This window comes from Chanodichthys erythropterus, chromosome 24 (assembly GCF_024489055.1).
Source record: "Chanodichthys erythropterus isolate Z2021 chromosome 24, ASM2448905v1, whole genome shotgun sequence".
NCBI classification, from domain to species: domain Eukaryota; kingdom Metazoa; phylum Chordata; class Actinopteri; order Cypriniformes; family Xenocyprididae; genus Chanodichthys; species Chanodichthys erythropterus.
In genome coordinates this window covers 6,869,329-6,888,059 of record NC_090244.1, presented here as the reverse complement: position 1 = coordinate 6,888,059, position 18,731 = coordinate 6,869,329, and the positions used below count along the sequence as shown (strand labels likewise).

The 18,731-nt window shown below is 39.5% G+C and overlaps 1 protein-coding gene across 13 annotated transcripts in view; it reads left to right on the top strand.

The window, feature by feature from the left end:
* The window catches only part of phf21ab (PHD finger protein 21Ab), a 34,519-nt gene extending 17,264 nt beyond the window's left edge, over window positions 1-17,255 (top strand). For 6 of the 13 annotated variants that reach the window (XM_067378950.1, XM_067378949.1, XM_067378945.1 and 3 more), the window contains 14 exons: window positions 2,564-2,731; window positions 3,319-3,363; window positions 5,654-5,905; window positions 6,264-6,356; window positions 8,423-8,713; window positions 8,794-8,946; window positions 9,040-9,091; window positions 9,195-9,274; window positions 9,380-9,440; window positions 10,635-10,822; window positions 11,423-11,578; window positions 12,005-12,080; window positions 12,617-12,720; window positions 12,965-17,255. In XM_067378950.1, the coding sequence (XP_067235051.1) occupies window positions 2,564-2,731; window positions 3,319-3,363; window positions 5,654-5,905; window positions 6,264-6,356; window positions 8,423-8,713; window positions 8,794-8,946; window positions 9,040-9,091; window positions 9,195-9,274; window positions 9,380-9,440; window positions 10,635-10,822; window positions 11,423-11,578; window positions 12,005-12,080; window positions 12,617-12,720; window positions 12,965-13,663 (2,418 nt within the window). In that variant the 3' untranslated portion in view covers window positions 13,664-17,255. Of the gene's footprint in view, window positions 1-2,563; window positions 2,732-3,318; window positions 3,364-5,650; window positions 5,906-6,263; window positions 6,357-8,422; window positions 8,714-8,793; window positions 8,947-9,039; window positions 9,092-9,194; window positions 9,275-9,379; window positions 9,441-10,634; window positions 10,823-11,422; window positions 11,579-12,004; window positions 12,081-12,616; window positions 12,721-12,964 lie in introns of all 13 variants that reach the window. The other 7 variants (XM_067378955.1, XM_067378952.1, XM_067378951.1 and 4 more) reach the window with 7 other exon arrangements.
* Window positions 17,256-18,731: the final 1,476 nt, after the last annotated feature.

Sequence of the window (18,731 nt, the reverse complement as noted above, 5' to 3'; positions counted from 1 at the left end):
CTTTTCATTTAAACTTAAAGGCGCTAAAGAGGATGTTTTGTTTAATACATTTTTGCAATATTACTTGAAACTGTCTTTACTAACTGATAAAAGACTATTTATTAGGTGCACTGAAAGGAAAAATATTAATATACTTCATCTGTGCACGAGGTAGGGCCTTAAAAACATCAGCCAATCGTGTAAACGATTGGCCCTCTGACTTGTCAATCACTGCCATGACGTTCCTTGTGAGAGACGAGCGCGGCTGCGCGCTCCAGTAACTTTCCACACTCCACAGGCGCCGCATGCAATGTTTTTGTCAGGAGACAGGAGTAACAACTGCAGATTATGAGTTACCTGCGGTGAGTCCGACATAATGAATCCACTAACACGACACAGCGAATGCCGGTGGTAAACACTCGTGTTCCAATACTCGTGCACAAGTTTTGGGAGGCGTTCCCTCAAAAGGAGGGGGGGCTGTTCTTACGCATGCGCTCATTTCAAAAACTCACTAACAGTCTTTGGTTTCTCAGTCGGCGAAAAAATCCTCTCTATCACCTTTAAGATTTAAATAATTATGAGCTTTTTATCAATTTATGAACCTTCCCAAACTCTAGTATGGGAAACCCTGATGTAACTTCATGTTGTTAACAAATAATGGAATAATTTTTCTTTTTTTCAGTTTTTTTTTTTTTTTTTTTATCAATATGGTACACTGTTAAGTTAGATCAAAAGTAATTAAAAAGTAGTCAGATCATATTACCTAAAATGTGTAATGTAATAGATAACATTATTAACTACAATTTGTATCATATAATTTGTATTCAATAATATTCCAAGTAATCTATCCAACACTGGCGACAATAACTCTGGTTAAAGCAGGGTTTACTTTTATTTTTCAAGCAACACCACAAAAACCCCAATGTGTTTCAGCAGATCTGTGTGTCCAGGTCAATTTGTGTTTACTGGAGTGAATTTTGATTTGTTTACTTCAGAGTGGTCTTATTGATTTCCTGATGTGGCAGTTAGATCTTGTGGGAATTTTTAGTTTATAATAATAAGATGACAGTGAAAATAAACAATATATATTTAAACATTTTGCGGTAGAGAAAAGAGCAGCCAGCGGGACAGCCAGCGTCTGTGAGTTTAAGAGCTAACGCATGCAGCCTGCTGTGTGTGTGTACGTTTGATGTGTGTGTTGGGGCTTGTCTCGTCTTCTGCTGGTGAAAACACTCCAGATTTTCAGAGAGTCTGAGATTGCACTTATTCGGTCGCTTCTTGAAAAGTCTGGATATTTAGCACAGAGATTTTGGGGCAATATTTCACTCTCTCTATCTCTCTTCCTACTCTTGAAATTCTCCCGTTAGTTTCATCAAAGAATCGTCCCAGTTTACTGACTCGCAGATCACTGGCTTAGCTTTGAGCTTTTATCCTTCGAGAGAGAGATAGAGATGGAGAGAAAGAATAGATCAGTATAAGTACACATGATTTGATTTTTTTTTTTTTTTTTTTTACTCTGTACTCCAATGTGGAGGTTAAATATTGTATGTGTGTGTAGCTTTAGTCAAGCCAGATGAGGATTATAGCATGAGGTGATGAAACAGTCCAGTGAATGCTAATTCAGTTCTCCTGTCAAGAACCTTTCTAGTCCACATTTAACGAACGAAATAAGAAATTATATATATTTAGAGAGAGAGAGGAAGAAAATCTTCTGTTCTGTTTGAATTTGAAATATGACCTGCACAGGTTTTTGTAAGAATCATCTAATTTATCCACAAGGTGCGTGTGCCTGTTTGCATTGTGTCAGGTCAAAAGGTTGATGCTTCCTCAGACTCTTTCTCAATACTGTCGGCTGTGAATACATTTTGTCTGCCTTTAAAACTCTGTTCATTCATATGAATTCTAAACTCTTTCCGCATCATGAATTTTTATTAATGTGATTTTAGACTCGATGTGAGGCCCACAGCCGGCACGGCGGTCTGTTACGTATGTAAACTTTCTGCTTGTGAGTCTAAAGCTGCTACTATGTGATTGATCGTCCGCTTAAAGAGAAAAATAGTTTTGTCAAAATTCATTTTGAGGAAGAGACTTTCATTTGATGTTGTGCTTAGCGCAAGGGCTTTGTTGAGGAATGTGTGTGTATGTGTGTGTGTTTCCACTCTCAGAGGTGCGCTTTGGCTCCAGAGGACTCTGAGGCAGCAGAGTGTGTGAGATGAATTTCAATCACGTTTTTCTCTCTGTGTGTGTGTAGCGCTCAGTGGGCCTTTATAAAAGCATTTTCAGTGTTGTCAAGATGGTCTCGCACCTGAAGGGTCTTTTAAGCCACAGCTTAGCTTCATACCCAGAACAAAGAAAACCAGGGAATTTGGTGACTAATGATCTATTATTAGAAACCATTGCGGCTAGATATAAACAGAACATTGATGGGGGGGGTCTTTTCATTTTTATTTTCCCAGAAAAAGCATTTATGGGTGTTTCAGAACAATTTGACGTATTCAGTTGTAATCACCATTTCATCTAACACACAATCAAAATGTGAATGCGAATGGATGTATAATTTCCCAGTAATTTCTCCCTCTCTCAGAAAAAAGTGGTGGAGCAGTTGCGGAAAGAGTTGCTGGTCAAACAGGAGCCTGAACTGAAGCCACAGATGCTCCCGGCAACCGCAGACGGTAAAACCGTGCTGCTGACGCCCGCCTGTCCCCCGTCACAGCTGCCCACAGGGCCTCCACACAACCAGGGGGCGCCACAGGTATCGCTTTACACCCCAAACACCAGTGCCCGGTTGCATAAAGCACCTTAAGTGTAATTTTCCCTTAAGATCGCCCTTATGTTTCCCTTAAACTTAAGGGTGTTGCAGAAAATAACCGTTAAGTGTTACTTAAGGGTTTCTTTAGGCGAAACGTCATAAACCCTTAAGAATTTCCCTTAAGTATATATTTTTCACTTAAGTAATGCGTAAGTGTTGCATAAAGCCCCTTAACCTTCATTTCCCTAAGTATATCGTAAGGTTCGTAAAACTTCACCTTAAGTGTTACACAGAGTGAGCAGGTTCAATCCAAGTCGTATAACGTGCCACGATCGGCCGCTTTATATGATAGACAAATTGTACTTTAGCGGTTTATTCACATAAACATTGATGAAATATAACATCTTATAACATATCTTATATGGTAAACGGAAGCGCAAACGTGCGTGCATCACACGCAAAAACAACCCTCATTGGTTCTTGCGCGCACATTTGAGCTTCCGACACAGCCGTAATCATATGGATGTCTTTCAATAAATGGACATAAATGATGAGAGAATATTAAAAATATCTTTATTTGTTGTCCAAAGATGAATGAAAGTCTTATGGGTTTGGAACGACATGAGGGCGTCAGGGTGAGTGAATGACGGCAGAAATCTCAATTTTGAGTAAACAATCAATTTGAGTTTCTCGTCTCTTTCATATTTGGTTTTCTTTTTTGTTTTCCTTATCCATATTATGTTGTTTTCTGTGAAAACTTACCACGATACGTATTAACAAATAACGTGTCCATGGCAACAGTAGAATTTTTTAACGGCAAAACCTGGGATGCTGTCGTTAAACACTTAACGGTTTCCCTTACCTAAGAGAACAGTTTAAGAGATTATATGCAACACCCTTAAGTCATTCCCTTAGTTAAGGGGAAATCACGCCTTAAGTGTCATACTTAAGGGAAAAACTTAAGGTGCTTTATGCAACCGGGCACAGGCACTTTCTAGACAGAAATGTTTAGAATGACTCTTTACTCAGAGGTGAATATTTACTCTCCACTGGTGAGATGTGAATTCAGTTTCTCTAGCACAGCAGGCTAGTTTACCCAAAAGGTTTATTGAAAAACAATTGTCCTGAGTCATCTGTGCCGCTCTGTTCTAAAGGTACACTTTGTAGTTGCAGGCTCACAAACCGTTGTCCCTGAAATAAGCTTTTGAGTTTGTAAAAAATAAGGCCAGAGTGACCTTAGAAGCTTATTAGGTAGTTATTGTTTTTAATATTGACAATAATGTATGAACTCAAATGGCGCCTCTGTTTTTTAACTTCTTTTGTATTGTTTTTTTTTTCTGTGCTGAGATTAAAAGACAAACTGCAGTGATGACTGCATTTTAGCATAGAATTTACTATTTTGCATGGTATTTATTAACTATTGAATTTTTAAAATGAAATGCTTTCACAACCCATTTTATTTCCCATTTTAATGTAGCGTACTTGGTGAAACAGATTATTCAACAGGAAAAATGTGTGGGGTGGAACTACATTTATTTTATTAATGTTTTATAAAATTGAATTTCCTTATTGTAGCTTTTTTTCTAAGTAAAACAGAATATTTAACATTGAAAAAAATAGTAGGGTGTGACTACTGATTCAATATTATTATTATTAATTATATTAATATTAATTTATGACATTTGGGTGTTACATACAAGAATGGAGCTAAACCTACAATGAGAGTTTGCTAAAACAATGGCTTAATAGCGAATTGGTCATTGGCTGAGATTATCTATCTATAATCTGCACTTGCGGTCTAGGTCACATGCGAAAATTAACTTTATTTTAAGGTTTGCTTTATGGTGTAATTAAACATTTAAGTACTTCGTAATAATACTTAACCTCATGTATTTACTTTATGGTTAGAATTAATGTGTGGTTTAGGGTTAGTTACATGTAATTAATGCACAATTTATAATAATTACTATATTAAAGAAATAGTTCACCCAAAAATGAAAATGATCACATAATTTATTCAACTTAAAGCCATCCTAGGTGTATATTACTTTTTCTTTCCACCTAACACAATCAGAGTTATATTAAATAATATATCCCAGCTTTGTAATGGCATTGAGTAGAGCCTGAGTTTTTGAAGCTCCAAAAAGCGCATCCATCCATCATAAAAGTAATCCATATGTCGGGTCAGAGGTCACTCTCTCTAGTGAATGGTTGATTTACTGGTTTGAACAATGTAAGGCTGAACTCCGTTACTGACAATCCTCATTTTGGCTGCGTGAGATTCTCCAGGTTTGTTGTTGTTGAGCAACCGAAGCACAAGCTGTTAAAGCTCCGCCCTCTTCTGGAAAGCAGCCGGGAGCAGCAGCTCATTCGCATTTAAAGGGACACAGACAAAAATGGTATGTTTGCTCGCACCCAAATATGGGCAAATTTGACAAGCTAAAATAAATTATCTGTGGTGTATTTTGAGCTGAAACTTCACAGACACATTCTGGGGAAAGCAGAGACTTCTATTACTTCTATAATTCTTGTGAAAAGGGGAATTATAGTTTGCTTTTAAATATGGAAATTTTTCTTACAAAAACCCATCACTTCACTCCAGCCATATGGACTACTTTTATGATGGATGATAACTCTGATTATGTTTGACTAAACGAAGAAGAGAGTCAAATACACCTAGGATGGCTTGAAGGTAAGTAAATTATGGGATAATATTCATTTTTGTTTGAACTATTCCTTTAACTACATGTAACGTGTAACAAGGACAATGTAAAATAGTGTTATATTTTGATGCAAGGCAAGGACCTGCAGAGAAGTATAAGAATGTCACAAATTTTGATTTCATGTTGACTTTAACGCCGCCATTTGTGTCCTCATTCATTGCTTCCCTCAATCAAAACCTACCCCCACCTCCTCAACTAGAAGACTCTCACCATGACGCCGGTCATAACTGCAAAGACTCTACCTCTCGTGCTGAAAGCTGCCGCCTCCACCATGCCTGCTTCCATGGCAACACAACGCCCCACAGTCGCCATGGTCACTGCCATCAGCAACCCCCCGAGACCCGGCGCCAATTCCGACTCCCAGAGCACACCAATCAACCTTCAGGTGGCCAGCAAACTACCCAATCAGGACTTAGATGCCGCCACACGGATTGTGTCCAAGAATGTTATAGTCGTGAGTGTGAATTGCTGCTAAGGTTTCCTCATCTTCACTTAGTGTTTCCATATAACTTCTATATAACCTTAAATTGAAGTAGAAATACCAATCTGTGTTTTTGCATAGCTTGATGTAGACTAGTATAGTCAGACCAACTTTGCTTTGATGTGTTTATAACAGGATGTTTATCTCTCCAGTAAGTATGAAGACTTGAAATGACTTCCTTTCTGACAATAATGTGCTTGGCAGGGGTGTATGGTGACATACTTCTGTGATGCAACCAGAAAGAGGCTAATTTCCTCTAAAAGCAGACAATGTTGTGAATTTCTCTCGTTTCAATTGCTGAGTGCCCAATGAATGGCTGGTTTTGTCACAGGTGCAGGCCACCACCACCTCTGCCCAGCCTATCAAAGTTCCCCAGTTTGTCCCTCCTCCTAGATTGACGCCTCGACCCACCTTTCAGCCACAGGTGCGTCTCTGTTAGACCTGCCCCCTCCCCTTATGTATGTGCAGTTCCACATTGACGCCACCAGAGGGACACACAATCTAGTAAAGGCCCAGTGTCTGTAAAGCCTTTGTTTACAGAGACAATCCGATTCAAGTAAACTTCTCATCTTGAAACAGAGTTTTTAAGATGGGAACTGAAATCGCTCGAACACAGTCACCCAAACATCTAAAGACAAATTCTAAAGAATAACTGTCCCACACCTAGAGACTCAAATTCTGTTTTTTTCCTCACAATAAAACTGACTTTCACCTTCTCTATCCTAGCACTGGCTGTTGCTGTAATACTGTCTGATTTTTTTTTTTTTCTTTTTTTTTTCTTCTTCTTTGCTTTAGGGCGCTTACACATAAGTTTATGCTGTCTTAGATTGCTACAAATCTGTTGATTTCAATTGGGTTTTGTGTTGCAAAGATATAAGGAAAAAAAACAAAGGTTTGCAACAGTGATGCTCTGTCATGCAATCTAAAGAAAATATATAACAGCACTGCACTCAGACCTAGGCATCTGTTGATCAATGAAAATTCAATTAAGCAGTATTACTGCTTTATTTTAAATGGTTAGTTCACCCAAAAATGACATTTCTGTCATTAATTAGTCACCCTCATGTCATTCCAAACCCGTAAGACCTTCGTTCATCTTCAGAACACAAATTAGGATATTTTTGATAAAATCCGAGAGCTTTCTGACCTCCCTTTAGACTGTGTTTACAAGGTGAAAAGCGTAGGAAACTGACAGTGTAGACTATTTTAACAATGTCTTTACTACCTTTCTGGGCCTTGAAATTGGTTATGACGTTGCTGTCTGTAGGGAAGTCAGAAAGCTCTCGTATTTCATCAAAAATATATTAATTTCTGTTCCGAAGAAGGTCTTAAGGGTTTGGAATGACATGAGTGTGAGTAAGTAATGACAGAAATTTCATTTTTGGGTGAACTAACCCTTTAAACTGACCCGCTTTTTTCAAGTGTGTAAGCACCCTTAGCATCGTGTCTACACTGGACGTGACCCATAAGTCCCACAACTTGAGTCATTCTACACTGAAAGTGTGCAAGCTGCACATTTGTATTAACATTTGAATAACATGTCAACAGAGATCTATTGGTATGAATATGCACTCAGTTGCAGAGTTAAGTTGCTGAATCACGTTTGGTGTAGACACATTGTTTGAGAGTGAGACAGTGTTTTGCTGTTTGTTCCTTTGTAATAATGCTGTTGCTTCAGTTGCAGCTTTTTATTTCTGCTTTTGTTCTTTTAATATTGCTTTGGCTGACCCTATCATTAACCCCACCCCCTTAAAGAGTGACAGTTTATCACCTTATACCTCAAAAAGCTTTGTAATGCTGAAGTGAGCTCAGATGAATCCAGTTGTCTTGAACCCATCATTTATTTACCCGTAATTCATTCCATACCTGTATGCCATACTTTCTTCTGTGGAACACAAAAGAGGATATTTTGTAAAATGTCTCTTTTTAAAAAAGTCCATACAGTGAGAGTCAACGTGGTCCAGTGTTGTTTTAAAATGTCTTCTTTTGTGTTCTACAGAAGAAAGTCAATACAGGTTTGGAATGACATGAGGGTGAGTGAATAATGGCAGAATTTGGGGGGTGAACTAGGCCTTTAAGACAGGGGCCCTCAAAGTCCACTGTCTTGCAGAGTTCAGCTCCAATCCTAATCACCTGAATGAGCTAATCAAGGTCTTCAGGATTACTAGAAAGTTACAGGCAGGTGAGTTTGATCAGAGTTGGATGTAAACTCTGCAGGAAAGTGGACTTTGAGGGCCAAAGTTGCCCACCTCTACTTTAAGGGATTGCTTTAGTGTTACTAAATTGAGCTCTGCACACAATGGGACATTTTCGTCCACTTTCAAGCTAGTCACTGTGAGTGAACCAGAGCTCGATGTTGGCATTACTTGGTATCTTAACACAAAACAGCATGCATATTAAGGGCATGGCAACAGAGTGGCTTTCATAATCAATTGGTTTGGCAAGACCGTATCTGCTTAGTAACCCAGCTTCCCCTTCTCCATTACACAGGTTCGACCAAAACCACCCATGCCCATCAATGTGCCCATCGCTCCAGCTCCTCCTCCTCCCATGGTGGCAGCCCCTCTAATCCAGCGGCCCCTGATGCTCACTACAAAGCTGACGTCATCTCTGCCTGCTTCCGCTGGGCCCATCCACCAGGTGCGCATTGTGAACGGACAGCAATGCGCGACCATTGACAAGACCACGACCACAGTCACAGGCGGCACCACGCAAGTCACAGGCATTGTCATCAGTCCTGCCCAGACACTTCAGATCAGCAACCTTAACTCCGACTTGAAGGTAAGAGCGCCTTTTTAATTAGCCTGCCCATGTCCTCTAGACATGCAAAAGACATTTTAATCTGTTGTTCTTACCCTAAGATTCATTCAACTGACTGGAGTGCATTCCTTGCTTCTTGTTCTCTACATCAGACTGTGAAACCGCAAGGAGGACCAGAACAGGTGGTCACAAGTACACCACCCTCATCCTCTCCTCCTCCTCCAGCTAAGGTCAGACGAGAGGAAAGCCCACAGGTACTGTGCACCTTCATAGAGTTAACAAAACCATCATGTCTGACAAATTCTGTCTTGAGCCAAAATAAAAACTGATGTATATTCATCCTTCAGAAACTTGCCTTTATGGTGTCTCTTGGGTTGGTCACACATGACCATCTTGAAGGTAAGTCCCACTGGTATCAATGATATACTGTGGGTTTCCACCAAATTAAACTAGGACAGGATGTTTTGTAACCAGATGTGCATGGAATGTCCTTTCTCTCCAGAGATTCAGAGCAGAAGACAGGAACGTAAGAGGAGAACAACAGCCAACCCAGTGTACAGTGGAGCAGTGTTTGAACCTGAGGTACAAAAAATGCTCTGTAGTTCCCTCGTCCATCTGGTCTGATTTTGAGAGCTAAGATTGTACTTCCACCTCCTCTAACATTCTGACTTCTCTCAAATGTCTCAGAGGAAAAAGAGTGCTGTCACTTACTTGAACACTCCACTGCATCAAGGCACCAGGAAGAGAGGTCTGTACTTGCCTGTCTTAGTTGCTTAAGTTGATGTATTGTAGCCCCGCTGCTTATATGTACCACCTAACAGACTAATAGACACCTATCTGCTTTCTCTTGCAATTCTACTTTGTTGTCTTTGCTAGAGGTTGATCTCTCTGCAGTCCTACAGCTGTTCAGTAGACCTAAGATGACATGTATTATGTTTTAAAGGATAAAGTAAGTGGTTGAGGAACTGCTCCCTCAGTTTGTATAGTTTCCAGATATGGAGACATTTGGCTTGCCTTGGACTTGTTAACATCTGATTTAAGACTCCAAATCAGAGAAATTTGAACAATGTCAGTAGAGTCAGTAGGTCTACAGGGAGAAATATGTTCTCTTGGTCTTGCTTACTTCAGATTTGAGTTTCTTGTGTGCTCTATGCACTCCTTTTTTTCTTTGAATATATACTGTTATTTATTCTTGAATTTCAGAGCGGTGCTTCAACATGATTGATTTGGCCTTGAAAGACTTGACTTGGTCTTCACACCAAATACATGAACATTGACTTGAACTTGCCCCTTGGACAAACTTGGGCTTGGTCTTTCAAGACTTCACCTCAAAGGCTTGACCTAGGACACTACTTTTATAAACATGTCTGTTTCCAGTAATAGGTATAGACAAGAAGAGTTCTAATATTTAATATAAATGGCAAAGGGGGGCAGATATTCTTGTGGTGAATCCAGAGACAATGTTGTTGATCCTGTTCTGATCTACGACACCTTATTGACCTTGTGAAAAAATTGTTACTTGTTCCTGTAGGCAACATCTGCAGAGAAATATATAGAGATTTGAGATTAGATGTCTATCTGTTTGTGGCTTAGGCTTAGACTCTTTCGCACTCTCTCTTTTGATTCTTTCCCTCCTTTTACTCTTTCTTTCGCTCACTGCTTTTCAAATTCCCTGCATGCTGCTGTGGTCGTCTGTTGCACTAACTGCTTTTTGTGACCCTCCCTTCCATTTCTCCTTCGCTCTCTCCCTCCTTTCCTGTTTTCATGCTAGCCAATGAGGATCCCCTCTCTAAGGTATGTTGCAACTAGAAAATGCCATTATTTTATTTCATCTTTGTGTTTTTTTTTCTTTCTTTTCCCTTTTTCCTCCTCCATTTTTCTGTTCCTTTTGGTTTTGTTTTTTTGTTTGTTTTTCTTTTCTTGTCTGTCTCATTTCACTCAGGTCGCCCTCCCAAATACAGCACCTCCACCACCAGCAGCACGGCGGTGCCGGAGCTGGGCTGCAACCCCCTGCTCTCCCCCACCAGCAGCCTTCCCGCCTCCCCAGCCCCTGAGCGGCCTGACACGGGGGGCTTTCCCCTCTCAGTCCACCCTCATTCTGTCCCCCAGCCCAGCCCCAGCTCCGGGGATGTAAGTAGCCAACTGCCAAGTCTGGGCGACCATGTTGATGACAGCCCCCACTTTTATTATTCTAGTAGAGTTCTCTACATCACAAGCTGCCCCTACCCCCCCAAACCCTCCACTGCATTCATCCTGTACACCTCAATGTGTACCGGAGCAAGGTAACTCCTCTTTGTTAGACTCCTGCATTCACCCTGGAAAGAGAAAGACTGACCTACTAGCACTGTCATTCATGTGTTTATTTGTTGTATTTGTTGAAATGGAGCCAGCAGTCTTACAAAGTGAACAGTCTTTCTCTACTTTCCATACAAATATCAGGCCTGAAGTAATTAAATATAGTATAGAATTTTTAAAAGCCAAAATACCCAATACTGACAATTACATGATACATTTTAATAGTGATTAATATAGGTCCCAGTAATAATAATAATAATAATAATAAAATACTAGCTAAATATCCAGTGCCCTGACTAAGTGAACAATCCAGTGAGCCACTAGACAAATCCAAACAGCAGTCAGTTCCTCTCCTCCCCACCCTTCCCACTATCATCTGATTGGTCCAGACCAGAAGGGGGCGGTGGTACTGACACCTGCCGTTCTTCCCGACAGGGAGACATCCATGAGGATTTCTGCACTGTGTGCAGACGCAGTGGACAGTTGCTCATGTGTGACACATGTTCGCGTGTCTACCACCTCGACTGCTTGGACCCACCCCTCAAAAACATTCCCAAAGGCATGTGGATCTGTCCTAAATGTCAAGACCAGGTAAATAATAGCAGCACAATGAGCCCTTGCCCTCTCCTCTCCCAGGCTAGTCAGTGATGTCTTCTTTTAACTGGAATTCAGTCCTTTAAAGCACATACATTGTTATATAATTAGAAGTGGGAGATCGACTGAGAGATCAAACTCCCCTTTCCCTGCCAAAATGAAGTGTACATTTCCCCCCTTATACAAATTGAGTTTCTTCAGGCATTAAGGCTGTTTCGTCCTTTGTAAGCTCTCACATGGTTCGGTATTGATTGTGCCTTTTTTCCACTCATCATGTAAGTGTAAGACAGCATCCAACACTCCCATTGAAGTTCTGTTATTCATCACTGTTGCCATATACAATTGATCTCAGTTTCTCTCATGGCTTTCCAGAGGTCAAGTGTGCACAGCACTGGTCTGTTATTGAGAGAATTTCTTTTACAGATTCTGAAGAAGGAAGAGGCCATTCCATGGCCAGGAACCCTGGCAATTGTCCATTCCTACATTGCTTACAAAGAAGGTATTGATACTTTGATCTTCAAGCGTAAGAATTTGTACCCCTATTTTACATTTTAAGTGGTCACATCTAAGGCCCTGTTTACACCTGGTATTAAAATGTGTTCTGGTCGATCGGATCACAAGTAGACGAGGGAGACACATTCCTGTTTACACCTGGTATTTTAATCTGTCACAATGAGCCCTTGCCTTCTCCTCTCCCAGGCTAGTCATGATGTGTTCTTTTAACTGGAATTCAGTCCTTTAAAGCACGTGCATTGTTATATAATTAGAAATGGGAGATGGACTGAAAGATCAAACTCCCCTTTCCCTGCCAAAATGAAGTGTACATTTCCCCCCTTACACAAATTGAGTTTCTTCAGGCATTAAGGCTGTTCTAGCATCATCCACTTGTGATCCGATCAACCAAAACGCATCTTAATACCAGGTGTAAACAGGGCCAATTATATTTCTAACTATTTTGGATAAAAGTGTCTGTCAAATGTATAAATCTATGTTAGAGCCCATTAAATTGATGGGTGTTTTGTCCCTGTCCAACAGCAAAAGAAGAAGAGAAGCAGAAGTTAATGAAATGGAGTGCCGAACTAAAGCTGGAACGAGAGCAACTAGAACAGAGAGTGAAGCAGCTCAGCAACTCTATAACAGTGAGTTATTTATTTTCCTCTTTAACTGGAGTTTTTCCAAATTCAAGATTAATTATACTGCTGTACTATGTCTCTGTGAAGGGATGATTTCCTCAGAAAACCAATTTTAAGGCAAACATTCCGCTTTATTTACTGGCATCATAGTTCTTTTAAGATTTTATTTAATGATTGTTAGTTGTATTGCTAATGTTAATGTAATTTTGTTGTGTGCGTTATGTAAAGCTGTATTCCTGTTCTTTAACAGAAATGCATGGAGACCAAGAACAGCATACTTGCCCGTCAGAAGGAGATGCAGTCCTCTCTGGATAAGGTGAAACATCTGGTCCGCCTAATCCAGAGCTTTAACTTGACTCAGCCCATGGAGACTGAAACCCTACAGGATTCCAAACAGGACTGCACAGAATCAGGGAGCATCAAAGACTCAAAGGATGCTACACAAGTGTGTGTGCAGGAGAGTCCCACAGAGCCTAGTGTGCAAGTAGCAGTCGCTGTACAAGTCCCTGAAGTGAAGGCAGAGCCAGAGGTGGGTGAAATGGCAGAGCCAGCGACCGCAGTCACACCTGAGGCTGCATCAGGTGAATCGGGAATTAGTGTCCCGGAAGTGCCCGAAACCACAGTCGGTGATGATATGATGGATACGGCGAAAACGGTGGAGGCTGTGGAATTGCCTAATGTAAGGGACGTAAAGACTAATGGAGAAACGGACTGTGATTGTACCGGCTTGAACCCGGAAGAAGAGAAGGGTACTGTCGATGCTGCAGACTCGGCGGACTCCGAGAACATCCCTCCCAATGACAGTAGTTGTGCGGAGGATGCTGGGAAGATGGAAGTGGAGTTGCAGGAAGATGGAAGTCATGGCGTGAACACCAACAACGGCAAAACCTCAGAACCTTCTCAACAGGCTTTGCCAGCCCCTCTAAGCAGCGTGGACAACCCCAAATAGTTTTCAGCCTCACCCTAAACACACATCACCAAAACATTTAAACAGATTTCCTATTGCACCTTGGACTGGTGCACAAAGTTGCCAATCTATACGTATATATATATATATATATATTATACATATATATATATTATCTATATCCAAATAAATGTTGTCGTTTTTTATTTTCTTTCTTTTCTTTTTCTTTTTTTAATGCATATGGTAAAACTGTCAACAGTACAGTACTTCTACATCCAAGGCGAACTAGTCTTGGTTCTTGTAGACCAAGAGAGCCCAAACTTGTGGGAGAAAAGGGTGACTTGCAAAAGAGTGTCATGCCAATTATTAGATTATAAAAAAAAAATAGAAGTTTAATAATATTAATAATAAGGATGACAACGGTGATAAAGATGATGATTTATCAGATCAGACCAGTGTGTGCCTCCAACATGGGGTTTGTTTTCATAGGTTGTCTTAGTTGTCTTCTCTCCGGGAGGAGAAAGGCAGGGCAGACATGTCCAAAGACTGCATGAATATGCCCACACCCTGTGCACCTCCAGCCAGGCCTGAGTGGACCGGCAAAACCAAAAGCTTCTCTTTCCAAACATGATTTTAAAAAAATCAACGCATCAGTATTCGCCAGTGGCATGGCAGTGGCTTAGAATCCTGTTGCTGGCGTGGGTTAGACTAAATCAGGACTCGGCCAGGACTGCCTATAGCAACCCCTCTAATTTCTCTCCTCCACCCTACATCTTGTCCGCATTTCCCAGTTAGCAGTAAAGTGTCCCATCTCAAAGTCATCTCAGGCTAATTAGCGGTAGAGTGCTCTGCAAAGCCTCTCAAGATCTTTGACAAAGGGCTGGAAGAGAAAGCTACACCAGAAGTCACATCTCGATAACTGCAACAAATCATGCGTGGTAGATTAGTCTGAAAAGTGATGGTGGTTCTGTGTATTGAATGAGTCTTGCTCTAAAGTCAGTGTGTGTGTACTCGATGCTGTTTGTGGATTTTTTTTTTTTAAGAAAATATATTCAGGTCTTCCTAGTCTTCATTGAAAATAAGTGCTTTTCTGTTCCATGAAACAGTTGTTTATAAAAGGTGTTTAAAAATGGCATGAATTATGCAAGCAGCTTTCTCAATCTCAGAGATGCACATTGCATAATGAGTGTCTGTTTTTGTTTGAATTCTGAACTGCCAAATGCTTAAGGTTTTTTTTTTTTTAATCCAAAATAATGGAAATATCCTCTTACTGTATTTAGTGTAGAATATAATGGACTATTCCCATCCCCATTTTTCCAAAATCTTTTTTTTTTTTTTTTCTTGAAAAACAATAATGACTAAGTCACAATTTGCTGTCTTAAACTTGAGGGTTTGATGTATGAGCCAAATTGAGTAATAAGAAAATAACAGAAAACCCTTAATTAAAGCACAAGCTTTATTGCAGATAACTAAAGCAAACGTACTAAGAACCTCTTAAGAGACTTTCTGAGCAAAATTTTCAAAAGCGCTTAAATCTTTTTCTGTTGGTTTTTACAATATTTGCCAACATAACATCCTATAAGAAGGAAAACAATGGTCAGTTACTGACGTACAAAGTGAGAAGCACTGTTCAGGACAGACTTCTGCTGGCTTTTCTTTTGTGTTGCGTAGTATCTGTTAAGTCTTAAACAGTGATGCACGGCTGGCACCTTTTTTATGTTTATGTCAGGCCATTCCAAAACAGCATATCCTTTTTACCTTTGTGATGACAGCCATTCAGGCTAGGATTGAACAATTTTAAGCATATCAAATTCCATGTATCTGTTTAAGACACTTTTGTAAGTGCTAATTAATTTTTACCATGTATACAATAGTGCTTATTTATTTGGGATTTCAAAAAGATGACTGTTTAACCATGAGAGATAACAATATGGATTCTGTGCTTGGGATGAAGTTTACTGTTTTGTCTTTTTTTTTTTTTTTTTTTTTTAATGATGGATTTGTCTTGTGTAGTCAGGATTTCATGGCTTTAAAACCCAATTTGTGGTTCTTAGTGGATGGGGTCTTGGTTATATCGACAATGTGCTGCAATTTCTCACAATCTACTGTGAAAATTCACATACTTATCCTTAATACATTCCCATAATGCCCTCTTACCCTTTGAGCCAGGATTGGGTAACGATGGATAAACATTCATATCATGGCAACCATTATTGTGGCATACCGACATGAATATTTAAGGCCTTCCAGAAGTCACCATTGTCAGTCTAGAGAATATTTAAAGAAAACTACTTTTACTCCTTCCTGTACAGGTGCCCAGAGTGCCTTCAAACCTTTTACATACAGAATTTAATCTCCTAGCTCACCTACATGTCTTTCCCTAAAAATATTGAATGAAACCGGTCATATTTCCTTTTCTCTGCAAAACATTACTCATTTGACCTCTATTAGAAGCACATTTGTTGTAATTTGATTGGTTAAAGTGAACTGGATGTAGTGATGTGCTTGTGTTGGTCTGGTCCTGTCTCTGTCTGTCTGTCTGTCTGTTTACTAAACCTAGTTATCTGCTGTGAAGTTAAAGAGCCCCTCTAGTGTAGGCGATATTTTAAGGAGTTGCCTTGAGTTTTTTAACACTCTGAACAAAAGTATATCTTAGTGATGCACAAAATTGGTCTGTAAAATAAGAGTTGTTCCTTATAATGTGTTTTAAAATAATTCATTGGTTTATAGGAGCGCTCTGTGCCACCAAAATATTAAGTGTGTGGATTGACATTCATTGGAAAAGAAGTTCTGGAAGTCATGGTTTCCTGTCTTAATGCACTTTTTATAGGAATGTCCTAAGTATTGGTTTTGTTTTCCAAAATACTTAATTGTCTGCTCATTTTAAGTTCTCTTTTAGTGTAAAATTCAGGAGATTTTTTTTCTTTTCTTTTGTCGTATCACCAAACAGGACTGTTCAGACCAGTGACTACTACTTAATGTCATACATAACACTCTGCTCTTAAAAAAAAAAAAGTGCACCCTTTCTTATTCCTTCAGTCACTTAGAATACTGGACTTGTACCTGAATCAGGTATTTAGATTTCAGCCTTGACTATTAGCAAGGCTGAACGGATCAAAGAAAACCTGCAATCTGATTGGATAGACTCAAATGCCCAGAACACCACCTGTCCAATCAGTTCAACAAAAAGCATGCCTTCTTATGCAAATTTTTTATATGAGTTTTGTCAGACTTTTTTAATATACATTTAGTTTTGAGTTTATTTTGTAAAGATTTTTATGTGAACTTTGTGTCACTTTCCTTTTTACATGTCTGGCAAAGATGATGCCAAAACGAAACAGTATACATATGTACATCTCTTAAATACACATGCATTTTTGTTTTGTTTTGTGTGTTTCAATTATGAACAATATACACTTTCACAATGGCATCTGTAGAAAATAGTTCATTCATGTACAGTTACAGATGGGAATTATTTGCTGGCCACAATTCTGGGCTCTTTGGAACATGGAAATGTGGCATTTCAGCTGTGTATGAATCTCATGGACCGTTACTTTCATTCAAGTCTGCCTTTGCTAGCACAACATGCTGAATGTTATTGTTATCTTGGGGCGCTGGGTGGGCGGGTTTGGGGGGGTCCAGTGGTTGTGAGAAGATATTTATGGTCTTACATGGCTTATCTTGCAGAGTGCATGTAATCTTGTGGGTGGGGGAATTTAGAAAGAAGGGGAGGGAACTTCTGAAAGCCACGCATTCAAAGCATTCAAGTTCTGTATACCCAAAGAGACTGCAAACATGCATTTTGCTATTAGGAAGCCTTTTTATATGCATTCGAGATACATATCATTGAAAGTTTTTTTTCCATCACAGTTGATTTCTGCTCTAGCTTGTGGCTCTGACATGTGGGAAATGCTTTCCGCCAGCTTTCTGAGTTGTCTGTGGCTTTGCAATTTTGGTTTTAGAACTTTTAAAAGGCGAAAGGTTGCGGTGTACATTTTTTATGCATAAAATCCAAACATTTTCACACCCATTTCAGCTGTTCATCCTGTCACCTTAATCTTAATAGTTTGTAGATCATCCATATTCTTTATGGTGCGTTATAATTCCACAGTGACAAAGAAGTCATTGTAGTTTCAATGTAGTTTTTGTTCACTTTTCATACTCAGTCATGATTGTGGCCTTCTTGTACTGTTGATGCATTTCATTTCTATTGTCGTGACTTCCCTGATGTTGTGCACTGTGTGTGAGCGAGTGTGTGTTTGAGCAGGTGTGTGCGTGAGCGTTACCTCATCTACAGTCAACTGTCAAATTGGAAAACATTTTTGTTTACGCGTGCAAAAAAAAGAAAAAATCTAAAAAAAAAAAAAATCTTCCACTTGATGAAACACAAAACAGGATACATTGTAGCGACATGAGTTATTTAAAGAAAAAAAAATGAAAAAAGTTCACCTGGTGTGCTGAACTAAGTGTAAATGGTTTATTACACAATATGAATATTTGTAAAATTGTTTGTATTTTTTCATAATGATTTTAAAAAGGAGTGTGTTTATTTTTTGACTTTTTTCTGTTACAGAGCTCTCTCTCTCTGGTCTTTTTTCCTCTTCGTTTGTTCGCCTGACATTGTGAGTGAGTCAGTTGGTTTTTACCTCTCCTGTATTGAGCCTGTGATGAGTCCTTTGTATGCAGTGTTTTGAAAATACTGTAGGGAACATGGGAAGAAATTGATATTAGGAGCATTTGATCAATTTGTATTTATTTATTTTATCATTTTGTTAATAAATTGACAAAGAATATTTGCCTCCCGTTTGTCTTGACTTAAATTTACACTGCGCAATACTCCCCAAGTAGGTACTATATTTTAATTTGAATTTACTTAGCGACAAAAAATTGTTCTATATTTTACGAATATGGGTAGTATGAGATTCAGATGTACCACATCTGCCATGTTACCATCATGTGACCTACCAGCGTCAGTTGCGTCACCTCACTGTCAATCATAAATCCCCTCCTGTGGCCTCATGGGATAGTAAAGTGTCCATCGAATGCGCACTTCAGAATCTCGCTGGTGTCATGAGAAATCGAGCCCCCCCCAGGAATTGAGTCTCTTTTA